Source organism: Streptopelia decaocto (genome assembly GCF_964273445.1).
Source record: "Streptopelia decaocto genome assembly, chromosome: 1".
In the NCBI taxonomy this organism is placed as follows: Eukaryota; Metazoa; Chordata; class Aves; order Columbiformes; family Columbidae; genus Streptopelia; species Streptopelia decaocto.
This window is the reverse complement of record NC_138663.1, coordinates 54806117-54819515: the sequence shown is the minus strand read 5'-3', so window position 1 is coordinate 54819515 and position 13399 is coordinate 54806117. Positions and strand designations below refer to the sequence as shown.

At 37.8% G+C, this 13399-nt stretch overlaps 1 protein-coding gene across 6 annotated transcripts in view; it reads right to left on the bottom strand.

Annotated features, from left to right (window-relative positions):
- Window positions 1–629: 629 nt before the first annotated feature.
- The window catches only part of KCNC2 (potassium voltage-gated channel subfamily C member 2), a gene marked incomplete at both ends in the record, with an annotated part of 105527 nt that continues 92757 nt past the window's right edge, over window positions 630–13399 (bottom strand). The window contains 4 exons of one of the 6 annotated variants that reach the window (XM_082066096.1): window positions 2592–2728; window positions 6581–6748; window positions 8709–8840; window positions 9167–10097. In XM_082066096.1, coding sequence (XP_081922222.1) covers window positions 2592–2728; window positions 6581–6748; window positions 8709–8840; window positions 9167–10097 — 1368 coding nt within the window. Of the gene's footprint in view, window positions 740–1814; window positions 1877–2591; window positions 2729–6580; window positions 6749–8708; window positions 8841–9166; window positions 10098–13399 lie in introns of those variants that run through there. The other 5 variants (XM_082066098.1, XM_082066100.1, XM_082066097.1 and 2 more) reach the window with 5 other exon arrangements.

The window sequence follows — 13399 nt, the reverse complement described above, 5'->3', positions numbered from 1 at the left end:
CACTGAATTAAAAAATAAAAAATAAAACCAAAATAGTCTTGCTGCCAGAATTTTATTTCTTCTTATGCTTATAGTCTGAGGTAACAATGAAAGAAGACTGTGTGCTGTGAACAGTCAGTGATGTTTGTCTGCAGTCACATTTCTGTTATCAAAGTGAAAAGTAAACTTAAAACTTGGCATGTACACCAGAATTCATACAAATATAGATCATGGCAAACTGAGAAAGCAAGGACTTATGCAAACCTACTCTGTTGATATTTGTGACCTTTGCAAAATATACCATTATTATGCCAGAAGTCAAGACAGATGTAGTTTACATCACTATCATTATTAAATGTGTGTCTTTGTATGATCCACAGCACAACTTACTGCAGGAACCAGGAAGAATATACACAGGGGTGTGGGTCTTTGCATGGAGGCTTAGCAATGATGACTTGAATTCAGCTTTTTTTTATAGAGATAAAAACTGATATTCCATGCACATACATTTTATTTACAGCTGACTCATCAACAGTGACTAGTCACCCCTTCCTCTGGCAGCAGTAATTACGAGCAGTCTTTAGTCTTCTTTAACAAGTTCTACTTCCCGTGTAAAGTCTCAGTGACCTCCTCAAGGCATGAGTTGTTTATCAGGGCCCATTCAGCAGCAGCAGTCTCTTTCCAGTACAGTCCTTGGTATGGCTAAATTCCATTGTCCCTTTTTCAGCAGTCAAAAATCCATGATAAATTCTGTACAACACTGTAGTTAATATAACAGCAGCACCAGATATTATATTAATTCCTTTGCTAAAAGCTGTTTGCAATTATCTCTCTATTGACAATCTTTTACCAAAACTAAATCAATGTACATCTCTCAATATCATAAATGTATACTTTGATAAATACATTATTTTACAAGAATTCTGACATGCAGGTCATGCTATTGGGCTAGGCTATATACACAAGAACATGTTACATGGTCAACAATAAGTTATATTTCTTTTCCTAACAAAAAAATAAAACATGACATTCAGGGATTATTCAAAAATATCAAGGATCTCTTAAGAATTAGGTTGTTATGGTCTTCCCCACATAGTTCTAAAACTCTACATTTTATGGTAATTTTCCCTCACCAGCCCAGAACATCAAATCTGCCATTGCATTTGTCCTTTTGCATAAACAGAGGCTAATATTGAATGAAAAAACCACTAGAGGAGATACAGTTTCAAAACCGTAATGAATGCTGGTTGCTAGGAGGAAGATTGATGCAATAGGCAACCGGTCAGTACTGTAAAGCCCCTACTAAATCCCACTTGAAAAATCTTCAGAGTGCTCACGAGTTAGTCTAGAGGACACTAACTTGCACTTCAAAAATATATATATTTGTATCTATACACGAGTATAGTCCATATGAAAAAAAGAGAAAAGGAGAAAAAAGTCCTTAGTTAACCTTAAAAGGGGGGCATTTTAACAGTATCTCTGTGCTTTATGAAGACAGATGGAGAATACAGTAGACAGGTTGCAAAACAGACAGACAAACAACATATAGGACAAAGCACCTCAAAAAACATTGACTGAAAAAATTTTTGAAGTTCATGAGCCAGAGGTATAAGGCTGGTCAAAAACCCAACTTGAGAAATACCGCCCTCTTACAGTGGTACAAAAAAAAGGCCCCCAATAATCTTCTCAGTTTTACTTGGTAATCAACCTTTGAAAATGTTGAAGAACCCTGCAGTAGAGAAATTACTATAGTACCAAACAGCACTTGCTAGCTTAAAATTGCAAGTCTGGATGGCGTTTACCTTTCTTGCATGTTTTGTGCCTTCCCCAAGCCATTAAGAAAGAGATCTGGCTTCTGCTTGCGTGTAACCAGTAATGACAACCTCTTTGCAGTTATCTGTGTGCAAACAACCGGAGACATTCAGAACTCTGATACAACAATCCCATACCAAGGTCAGTTAATCACAAAATAAAGCCATTTATAAACAAGTAGATCGTTAAAAAAATAAAAGAAAAAGGTTAAACAAAGAAAAACAATCCCACATGCAGACCAGTTTATCAGTGCTTTCATCTCAGCAGGATGGTACAATGTGAGAACACACATCCAGAGCCCTCTGTGGTCTCCGTGATTGGCAACACGGCTTCTCAGGTGATGGAGACAGGATGGTCCATGCAAATGAGCAGACCCAAGTCACATTGTTCACAATCAAGACACGATTCCAGACATCTTCAGAATGAATTAGAGTCACAAGAAATGGAGGTTCAATGGAGTGACTGATAATTAATTGGAAGCACATTATTTTAAGTAAATCTCCCTGAAAATATGCTTATTTATTGAATATACTGGCCAACGGCATCCACTACCTGTCCTTTTATTGCCACAGGAAAGTAGGACAATATAGTAGATAAAAAGAGAAGCACTACCTTAGGTAATCCTTAGAAGCCAAGATAAAAATCTTCAGCTACCCAAGTGGCATTGCTTGCTACTGACAGTTATACCATGCAGGAGTTATACCATATTTGTGGAGCCTATGGTTAATGCTACATTTATTTCCCATATGTGGTAAACAGTATTTGAATTAATACTATGTAGCCGATTGATGCCATCTGGTTTACAAGATGGAAGGGATGGGAGACCGAGAGCGCCTTAGAGGACAAGGTGAGCTGTAGGGTGATGTTACTGGAGACAGTCGCAGAGCATTGCCTGTCAAGCCAGCTATGTTGTTTAAGCTTCGAGATTTTTCGTAGCCTTGTATGAGAAAATGCACAGACATCAGTTGAATTCAGCCAAAAAAAAAAAAAACAGACAAAGACATACAATACAATGTCATGTAATCTAAGGAGCTATCTGGGCCTCACAGAGAATCTGCCTGCAAAATAACTCAATGCTGAGACACATCACTACTGAAATATATTAATAAATAAAATTATTTACAAATTAATGTAGCTATTCTTTTCCAGAAAATTAAACAGACCACCACACAAGAGATCTGAACTGCTCTTCTACTTTCCATCTTGCACTCAGTGCTGCTCTGTTGGCTTCAGCAGCATTGTACAGGGTGCAAGATAAAGAATCCCAACACAGTTACTGGGTGAGCTGTCTGGTTAAGGATAACCAAAACCCCATTAAAACAGAGTATCAAAACACTTAGAATTACATAATCTCTGCTAAATCAAATCACTAATACAGGATAATTTTTCTTTAAAAATAAATAAAACAAAAACAAGATAAAATTTCATACAGTATCTGTAAATCCCTTCTACAGAGTGAATGATACTATGGGGAAGAAGCTCCATCTTCAGAAATATTAACCCCTAAGACTTTGTGGCTAATATTGAAGTATAATAAGACAGCAGATTCTGACATATTTGCAAATGCCTCCTGACTGACAAATTTAAAACACTGTATTTGTGCTCATTCTCCAGCTGACTCAAATGAAATAAACAGTATTAATCCACAGATGCAAATAGTAAACAATTAATCATTAAGTGAGGCAACCACATATTGCTTCACAATTTGGAGGGAACATTGCACTTGCAGACATTTCTATTCACATACACTGTGAGCTCTAGCTACCTACTTTTTGCTACAGAAATGTAGATTGTGTTCACTGTGTAGAGACTATGCTATAAAGATATGTTATTCACTGCCTCACTGTCTCAATACTCAAATATTTTCAATAGTACCCAAATAATCCCACTTATGAAGAAAAGCATCAATCCTTCAATCTGGAGAGAGATTTCAGAAAGGAAATACAATGAAGATGAAGCTGGACAGAACCTCCCTCCTCCAGTACATAAATACGTGCTTGACTGCAAGCACGAGAAGTCCCATTGATTTCCATGGCACTACCTATTTCCTTGGAGACAAGTATGTGCCTGAGTGTTTGTCAGGTTAAGACATTCAGGTATAATTTGCCTACAGCAAAATACTAAGACTTTTCCTTCAGAAGCTGTAAAATGTCAGTGATAATACAGCTAAACATTATACAGGATGTCACAAGGCCTTTTTTTTGGTCCTACTGAAACAGTTAACTGGCTCAAATTCCAGATGCCCAGATAATAGACAGTTAACGGACAGTTGTTAGTATCTTCAGGAAAAACCATATCTTAGGTTCACCCCAAACAACAATTAACATATTTCTTACCTATTGAGAATTCCATACTATAAAACTATATTTAAAGGAAATGTATAACTTCATGTCTGCTAAAACTTTGTACAATGTTATCTCCAGATTGCAAGGGCAGGCTACACTGCGATGCTTCACAGACTTTTGATACATTTCAAAAACAGCCTCCAGTTTCTGATTTTCTATCAGTATTTACACAGATTAGAAAGAATCATGCTTGAAAGGGGAATAGAAGGAAAGCACAAGGCTAGTGTATATATTTAACCTCCCCTGTAAACATAAAGCTTAAAAAAAAATAATAATCAGGTAGCTTTTTTTTTTCATACAGAAACTAGAAAACTTTTTTAAAAAATATTTTTCCTTCTACTTTTGTAACGATGAAAACAAAGAACTGATAGAGGAAGATGGTAAAAATGATAAAGAAAACAGGAACTCCTAAAAAATGAAAACCAGATACACAAAATGAATAGAGAGATGATCCAAAATCAGCACTTTCTAAGTATTTCCGTGGGATTTGGATCACCTCTGAATCAGTATCATTTTAGAGATGGAGATAAGCTATTAATACAAAAAAGCTTAGAATAAATGATCATTGAACACAACAAAGAACCAATCTAGGAACGAACCAAACAAGAAGAACGTACCAAAACAATGAAAGGGAAAAAATAAAATTAAAAAGTAATAGACTTGATGTTTGAATTACATTCAAATATTCAAGACCGTTTGGATGCTACTTGAAAATGTTTCCTGCTTATGAGCTATTTCCCTGCTCTGTATAAAATCAACTTCAAAGTCAGTGGCTAAAATATTCTAGCCTAGACTAAGGTTATCACCAGAGACAGCCAAAGAGCATATTTCTCATTGAGAAACTGTCAGTTCTGAACTCAAGACTCATTCTTCTAGTAAAAACTATGAAACATTTTTTTATTGAACTTACATTTTTAACTGAAAATGTCCACATGGTCTCAGCATAAAACAGGTTTTATTGTTATATGAATACGTCTTTAGTAGCTAATAGGTAACTTTTTTATTACTTCTGATCTAATTATGATTACTGCTAAGTGAACAGCACTCAAATGTTTATACTAATATTTCTAAAAGAAGTCAAGAACCTTATCTTGCAAGATACCATGGTAATCTGCCTTATTCAGGTGTTTCTGACCTTCTCAAAAGACTGGACCTTTACCAGTAGAGATAATGTAAATAATCCTAGTCATTGAGAAGACAGTGAGATATACACTCAGAGGAAAGTGTCTTAAATCTGTGCAAAAACATGTTTGCAATGAAGTCCCATTCGATCTAAACATTATTTACAAATACCACACACATTTAACTGTGGTTGCATATCTGCCTTCACAGGTTCCATCTACTGAGCTCATGTTTTTGAAATGTAAAAAGACCATTCGCAGAATAACCCAAGAGAAGTCTTTTAATGTCTGTGGCTGGCTGGGACATCTGTGTTTATGATACACAAAGCAATAAATAAATAAATAAATAAATAAATAAATAAGGGCAGAAAAATCTCAGCCAAAAATGTTTGTCCAGTGTCACATGGCTACTGCAAACGAACTCTGAGGTGAACTGCACTTCAGCACTCAGGAATGTGAAAGCTGTTAGAATGATACAATTTGCCGAGAAACCAAAGCAATTCCTATCTAAGGAAACAGCAAGACTACCACTGACATTGCTGATTTTGGATCTATGTCCTGAGGTTAGGTTTCCAGCTGCACCCAGATGTGGCCTGATGGGATAGCCCCACCATCAGTCACCTGGGTGATCCATATAATGACAGAAGCTTTGGCAAACTCTGCCTGGGAAATCCAATCCTGCTGAACAGTGAGTAATCAGATTTGAAGAGGCTGAGTAACTAGAAAGGCATTTTTAGCACCTGGCAAGATCAAGCATTGTTTATCGTATTTTAATTCTAGTTGGAGAAGACAGTCACTTTTTAGCATTAGTGGTGTGCTATAAAGAGGAAGTATTTTGTGGCATTTTAAACTCAAACTTTTATTTGAAATAAATCTAAATCTCATTATGTGCTCTCTTATGTTCAGAACTAAAAATGTTGTTTACTTGACATTTCAACCTTTTAATTGTAATTTATTCAGCTGTAATTTTTACTAAGTTATTAAGTGCAGAACAAAGCTAATAAGTAATTAGGCTTTTAGAATGACAAATGGTATTGAGTGATGAGTGGTTGAATAAGTGAGGTCTGAATTGCAGGCTTTTCCAATACAGGTAAAAGACAAATGTAGTCACAAGTGAAGTGATGGTCCAACATCAAGCACATTTTTGTGAAGGCTAAAGGAGATGAGTGTTTCTAAGAAGAAATAAAGGAATAAAGAAAAAAAGATACATTGTGAGTACAGCATTTCCTCTAAGAACATTGTGTACAACATTTTACTCTAAGCTTGCGTTTCACAAGCACATTGCTGAGTAACCTTTTATGATCTAATGAAAGACATCCATACCTTTCCTGATCCCTCCATCAGTAGCACACGTGTAATCACCTGTTGTCAGTAGGAAACATGTTCCCCCTCTTCTGTTTTTGTCTCTGGTACTAGAGCGTCTGATTGGAGGGAGCCTTTCCCCAGGTGAGAGTGGCTGCTCACTTCCTGCACTGTCTTCACCTGATAACACTGGTTAAAGCACCATGCCCATTTACAGACAAGAATGAATGAGGAAATGAGACATCACAAAGAGCTTATGCTGAATGCTGGGTTTTCCCATCACTCAAAAAATAATTATAAGGTAAATCATTAGAAGAAAACAAGATTTCAGTTCACCATTAATCAGTACAAAATGACAAAAAGTATATTTTTTATTCAAGAACAAATGATATTTTGACTTTTCTGTTCTTTTAAATCTCATATAAAGTTATACTAAGCTAACATGAAATAAGAAATAATCAAATCGAGGCTCAGTTCGTTGTCTATTATGGACTGTAACTTTTCAGAGTACAGCCAGCCTTGGATATTTAAAACAAGTATTTATTATTTTGGTTATCCTTTTTGTAAACAAGAGGTCGTGTTAGTTACTGTTGCTTATAAATTGTCATTTAGCATATTTTAAAGACAACTCTGCCCCCAGAAGGGTCAAATTTTCAACTTTTGGCACTAAAACCTGTTTAATAACACACTTAGCTTTAATTTCTATACTTATCACACTTGCATGGCTTGTCATCATAAGTACCAAACATTAATGGTGTCTTTGGTCTGTGTAGTTTATTTTGTCAAACAGTGAAACTCTCACCTCTCCTGATTTAGCACTCCCAAAGGAATCTCTTTTAAAATTATTTACTATTTCATATTCAGGCCACACTTAAAGAAAAAAAATCTCTGCTCAGTACAGCATATAAGAGGTAATGGCATGTTATTAACTTCAGATTTACCTTTGCATTTAAACCTAAGCATGTGTTTTTCTGAAGTGTTAATGCAATGGGCTGTATTCAGACTTGAAGTTTTGCACAAAATTCCTCGTGATTCTAATAGCATTCTCTACCAGAAACAAAGCTACAATGCACAGTGTGAGCAGTGACACTACTGAAGAGAAAGGTAACACCTTAAAATGGCTCCTGTTGGCATATTCTAATGCAAGGATTTTGCCCTTTCTAACATCAAGGATTATAGCACTTTGTAAATAAAGCTGCAGACACAGAAAAGTGTCTCTCTGCTCTGATCACACTGAGCCTCTTCCATTCTGGAATATCTTAGCAGGACCTGATAGCATGAAAAAGCTGTTAGCATTAACACTTTAAAGATGTTGTCTGAAAGTGAGTATCAGTCAAAGCACTGTAAAACTATATTCCATCCTCAGTGTGCTCAGTGTGAGTCCTTTCGAGGGTTTCCATCCTCTTAAATATATTTAGGATGTTCAATAAGCTGTGTCAACTTTGTGAACACTCAGAGACTGAAACTGAGCTTATTTGAACATAAATGCTATTCAGTAACAGAGCAGCAGATAAAAGACTGATATTGTTCAGAGACTGACTTTCAAAACTCTTATTTTTAAAAAATAAATTTCAATTACTGAATGACACCAGTCATGTTGGTTTTGCTGTTATTTTTTAGCAACTTTCCAACAGGAGGCTCATGACTGGTATGTGAGCTTTGTAACTAGACTGTGCTTGGTTTGAGAATAAACAACTTTAAGAAATAAACAAAAAAATCCTTGCTGCTAAAAAAATAATTTTAGTTATACTGAAAGGTAAATTTTACTCTTTAATGTGAAGATACATGGGCTATGGGGCATTGGTTTGGAAGGGCAGAGGCTGTCATTTGACATGCATTTTCACATTGATTAGCACAAAATACTCTCTATCCACCATCTGGAACTCTAACAAATAAGGTAATATAAATCATAAAAATCAACACTAATAACAATGATGTTGCTAGGGGCTGTCATTTTCATTTTTCTTGACAAACTTTACATCATCTATGCTATTATCATTCAAATAATAGTAAATATCATGCAATGTTTCATCTAACACAGACGAAGGAGGTTCTTCTAGCCAGGGAAGCAGAATGTCAAATGGAAAGAAAACTAGAAAGATAATTTCTTCTTATTTCCTTTGAGTGCTGGGCTTTTGATGTAAAGCACCTGCTCCTTTTAAATGACTGCTTCTTTGTAGGATCTTGCTTAACAGGCCACGATGTGACACAGGCAAAGCTGACACAAGAGACAGACACTGAGGCAAAACACCATGGAGTCCAACAGGGTGGGACACGGTGGCTGCTCAAATAGTCACAGTCATGCAGAAAAACAAGAAACATCCATACGACGCAACAAACAACAGGCAAAAGAAAAGGTTGATATCATCAGCAGGAAAGCATTCTCAACAGAGCAAGCAAAACTGTATAGACCAGCTACATAGAGGTTTGGGAACATTGCTATACCTATTTTGTCCTCTATGAGACTGACACACGCAAACACTGGAGGGGAGAAGGGTGGGAGCTACGTCTTCTCCTGGCAGAAAGACTGGCTGCTTTCTGATCCCTACCAAACATACTGGTCTATAAAGTGTTTTCAGAGGACATGCATTTCCAGTGGGGTCCTACCTGATGATCTGTTGTGCTCCATCATCTGGTTTTCCTTGCCCAGGCAGATGTCGCCCTGTGTGCTATTGCAGGCCATGTTCAAGTCTGTCTTGCAGAAGGTGGGTGAGCTGGCTTGAGGAGCAGGAGGGATGTGCTTCTTCCGCTTCCTTGGCAGTTTCTGCTTTGCCATGGCCAGGGAGTAGTACATCCCAAAATTGTTAACTATCACAGGCACAGGCATGGCTATGGTGAGTACCCCTGCCAGCGCACACAGAGCTCCCACCAGCATGCCTGACCAAGTCCGTGGATACATGTCCCCATATCCCAGGGTGGTCATGGTGACTACAGCCCACCAGAAGCCTATAGGGATATTTTTGAACTGTGTGTGCTCACTTGCTGATGGGTCATTAGGCTGGGCTCCCACCCTCTCTGCGTAGTAGATCATGGTGGCAAATATCAAAACACCGAGTGCCAGGAATATTATCAGCAGCAAAAATTCATTGGTGCTGGCTCGCAGAGTGTGGCCCAGCACCCTGAGTCCCACAAAGTGCCGAGTGAGCTTGAAGATTCGCAGGATCCTGACAAACCTTACCACCCTGAGGAAACCAAGCACATCCTTAGCAGCTTTGGAGGAGAGCCCACTCAGGCCCACTTCTAGGTAAAAGGGCAGGATGGCCACAAAGTCAATGATATTCAAGAGGTTTTTGATGAATTCAAGTTTGTTGGGGGAAAAAATAACACGTACTAAAAATTCAAATGTAAACCACACCACACAGACTCCTTCCACGTATGTCAAGGCAGGATCTGTCTCAATTTCGTACTGTAGCACAGTTTCTGTCCCATTGACAACCTGCTCAGTTTTGTTTATGATAGTATTGAAAGCCTCATGTGTTTCCAGGCAAAAGGTTGTGATCGAAACTAGAATGAAGAATAAAGAGGCAAAGGCGATGAACTGAAACAAAAAGAGGGAAAAGAGACATCAGAACCACACAGCTCTTCACATTAATACTAACAATGCCAGTGATCATTGTAAGTCTTTTACTGATTCATCCCCAAATGATTCACAAATTCATATACATAAAACTTTGTACCTGAGCCAGAGGAGAGCAGCAGGCAGCTCACACACATAGGCCAGGAGTGTGGAAGCAGGGAATATCATGATCGTGGACACCGCGACAGGTTGCAACTCATTCAGAAAGTGGCAACGAATTCTTACATCTGTTCTCAATCACCTGAATACCCTTCAGTTGACAAGGTACCTTACAAACAGCCCCCATACATACCAGCCACAGCAAAATTTAAGGCTCTCCACCCCTCACATAAAGAAGAGTGGAAAACCGTGCTGACCCTAATGGTCTTGAGATTATGGTGCAGGAACTCACATCTAGCCTGAAGGGCATCTCCAAAGGTCCTGGGAACAGATCCAAACAAAAGCTTTCATTTGGCTTTTCAGTGATTCACAAAACAGGATATTCACTGATAGAAAATTCCTTCCATGTTACAGGTAGAGTTGATTGCACAGCTTTTTATGTTCGTGGCCATCCACCACTCATGTTCTCAGACAGGACTCAGAGTAAACCTAGTAGAAACTCTCTCACTACGGTGAGAGTTGAAAATCCAGGATGATCTGAACAAACGAGGAGATACAAATGCATCTCTAGCAGGGGCACATGAACAGATAAAAATCAGTTAAATAGCCTGCAGACAGCCCTCACGAAGGATCATTAAGGACTTAAAAAAACATTTACTGCCTGATATTCAACTCAGTCATCCTAGTTAAACATTGAAGAAAACAGAACATCCAGGACAGGATCTCATAAGAATTAACACTGAGCCAAACAACTGGAGGGGGAGATAAACATTCTTATACTGAATAAAATGCACTGAAAGAAAAGGTGTTTTGAGGGCAGTTGCTCCTTTGCTACAATGCTTAACTTCTTTTAAACGACAGTACTGTACCACCATGTTAGCACTTTAACAGCAGTGGCTGGTACACGAATAGAGGATGTGCTTAAATGCCGGCATTTATAACATATTATCAATGTGTTTGTTATTCTAGATTTTCAGCTTAATAGCCATTTTATAGCCAGTATTATTATACACAGGAGACAGAATAGCAGCCATAAGCAAGAATGCCTCTGTTTTGTCACTTTAATCCAGGCTACAACATTGCAGCAAAACTGGTTTTGTGTACTTCAAGTTTAAATGATCAAATTTCATATTAGCACTCAAATTTAGTATTCTGCACCACAGTAGTTCATTTGGGCTGGTACAATACTGAATAGTTTCATTTTTCTAACACAGAACATTAGTTAGACAGCAAAATGTTGCCTCTGCAACTGGTAGAGAGAATTGCTTTTATTCTGAGAAACAAGTTTAAATTTGCAATGCAGTCCTGGCAAATTTATAATATTCAGACTCACAAGATATATCTATCAAAAACCCCCATATATCTACCTATATCAGAGTTTTGAAGCTTGTTCATGGCTGCTTCTCCTCAATCAATGAAACAAAGTTATTATACCAAGCCCCTCCATTTCAAACGCTCTAAATCTGTTATCTTTCAGAAAGAACTGACTCAGGAACTCAGCTGAACACTTATTATCCAGTTTGAACTTCTAGTCATGACCTAAGCAAACAGTCTTATGCTCTCTGGCTGATTTTTACCAAACAGGCTTTTCTGCCTTTGCCTTAACTACAAAATTGCTGCACGTTCATTACTCATTTCTCCCTGGCACCTGACACCAACATACTCCGAAAAGCCTCAGTCTTGTGTGAGACAACTGGAGTCAGCAAATACAATCAGATTTATATTACCTAAGTGAATTAATCTCAGTAGATTGTTACAAAACCTCTCTGTAACATGGACAGAAAATTTATCAGATTCTAACCCACCAGTGGGCTAAGAATGACACTTGGGATGCTACTAGGGCAACCTACAGCATCTTTCTACACAGTGAAGGAGTGAAAAAGCAAACAAATCTGGGGAGTTTGAGGATCACTGGACCTAAGTCAGCACTATAGTTTGCAATCTGTGTGGGAACTTTTGGGCAACCTCTCCGGTGAATTCAGGCAACTGTGAATGTTTTTTTTCTGAAAAGAACAGAAAATTACACTCAAACTAGACAAACAAAATTTTACCAACAACTCAGACATAATAGGGATTAAATGTGCATTCAATAGTGCAATTAATCTAATACTATCTAAATAATTAGCAGCTGTTTCTGGGCTGTATTTCAGAAAGAGAATCCATTCTGGTTCAAATCCTTTCTAAAAACATGCCAAATACCAAGGGATTAACTACAGGTAGAACTGCCTGACAAGCTATTTATTACTGCTTTGCTTAACATAAACACTGTGAAAGGCCACAGTGCACTTGGCACTCAGCACTTGGCAAAGCAGCTCAAGATTTTTAACTGTGCACCTACATTCAATGGTGCTTTCCTAAAGGAAAAAGACATTCAGTCATTTCCAAAATCTGCTGAGTATCCTACTCTGTTATCCAAAAGGCAATCACAAAGACAAGAAAAAAATATTAATCTGGTGACAGTTTTCTTGATGATCCTGCAATTTCCATTCATAGCAATGTAAAACAATGAGATGTACGCTTTTCATCATGCACATAATAGCGTATACATCACTGATTTTGGGAAAAGACACTCATTCCTTTTGTCTGTTGTCACATTTTGTTTTAAACTATAAATGCCTAGGATCAGGGCATTCTGGACAGAGTTTGCACAGCACCTAGCACAATGAAACCTAGGACTGCAAATTGAGCAATCTGTGGATTAACAGAAATTCTGTGCATCCAATGCCAGGTTTTACCTTGTACTTAGCTCTTTAAATGCCTTAAGAAATTAAAGCCACTTTAAAAGTAATGGCTGCAAATGACCTGAGAACAGTCTCATAGGCCATGTCTGGATTTCACAGTAGGAAAATGTACCTGGTCAGAGGATGCTGTGGTTACATCTAGCCTGCCTGCCCAAGTTCCCTCTCCAATGGAAACCAAGACATGGGATGGAGCCAGGGCCTGACTTCAGTTGTTCTGAGGCTTATCAGCTTAGACACAGCTCAAATTAAACTGCAGCAGAGATAGAAATTGATCCGCACTCTCAGGGGTGTTATTCATATTCATAACAAGTTCAGACTCATACTACTCCATATTTAATATATACTTATTCTGTCCATCCCACATCCCTAAAACAGGCTATTTCTACATATTATTTAGTATTCCAAGATGGACAGGTCATTGTC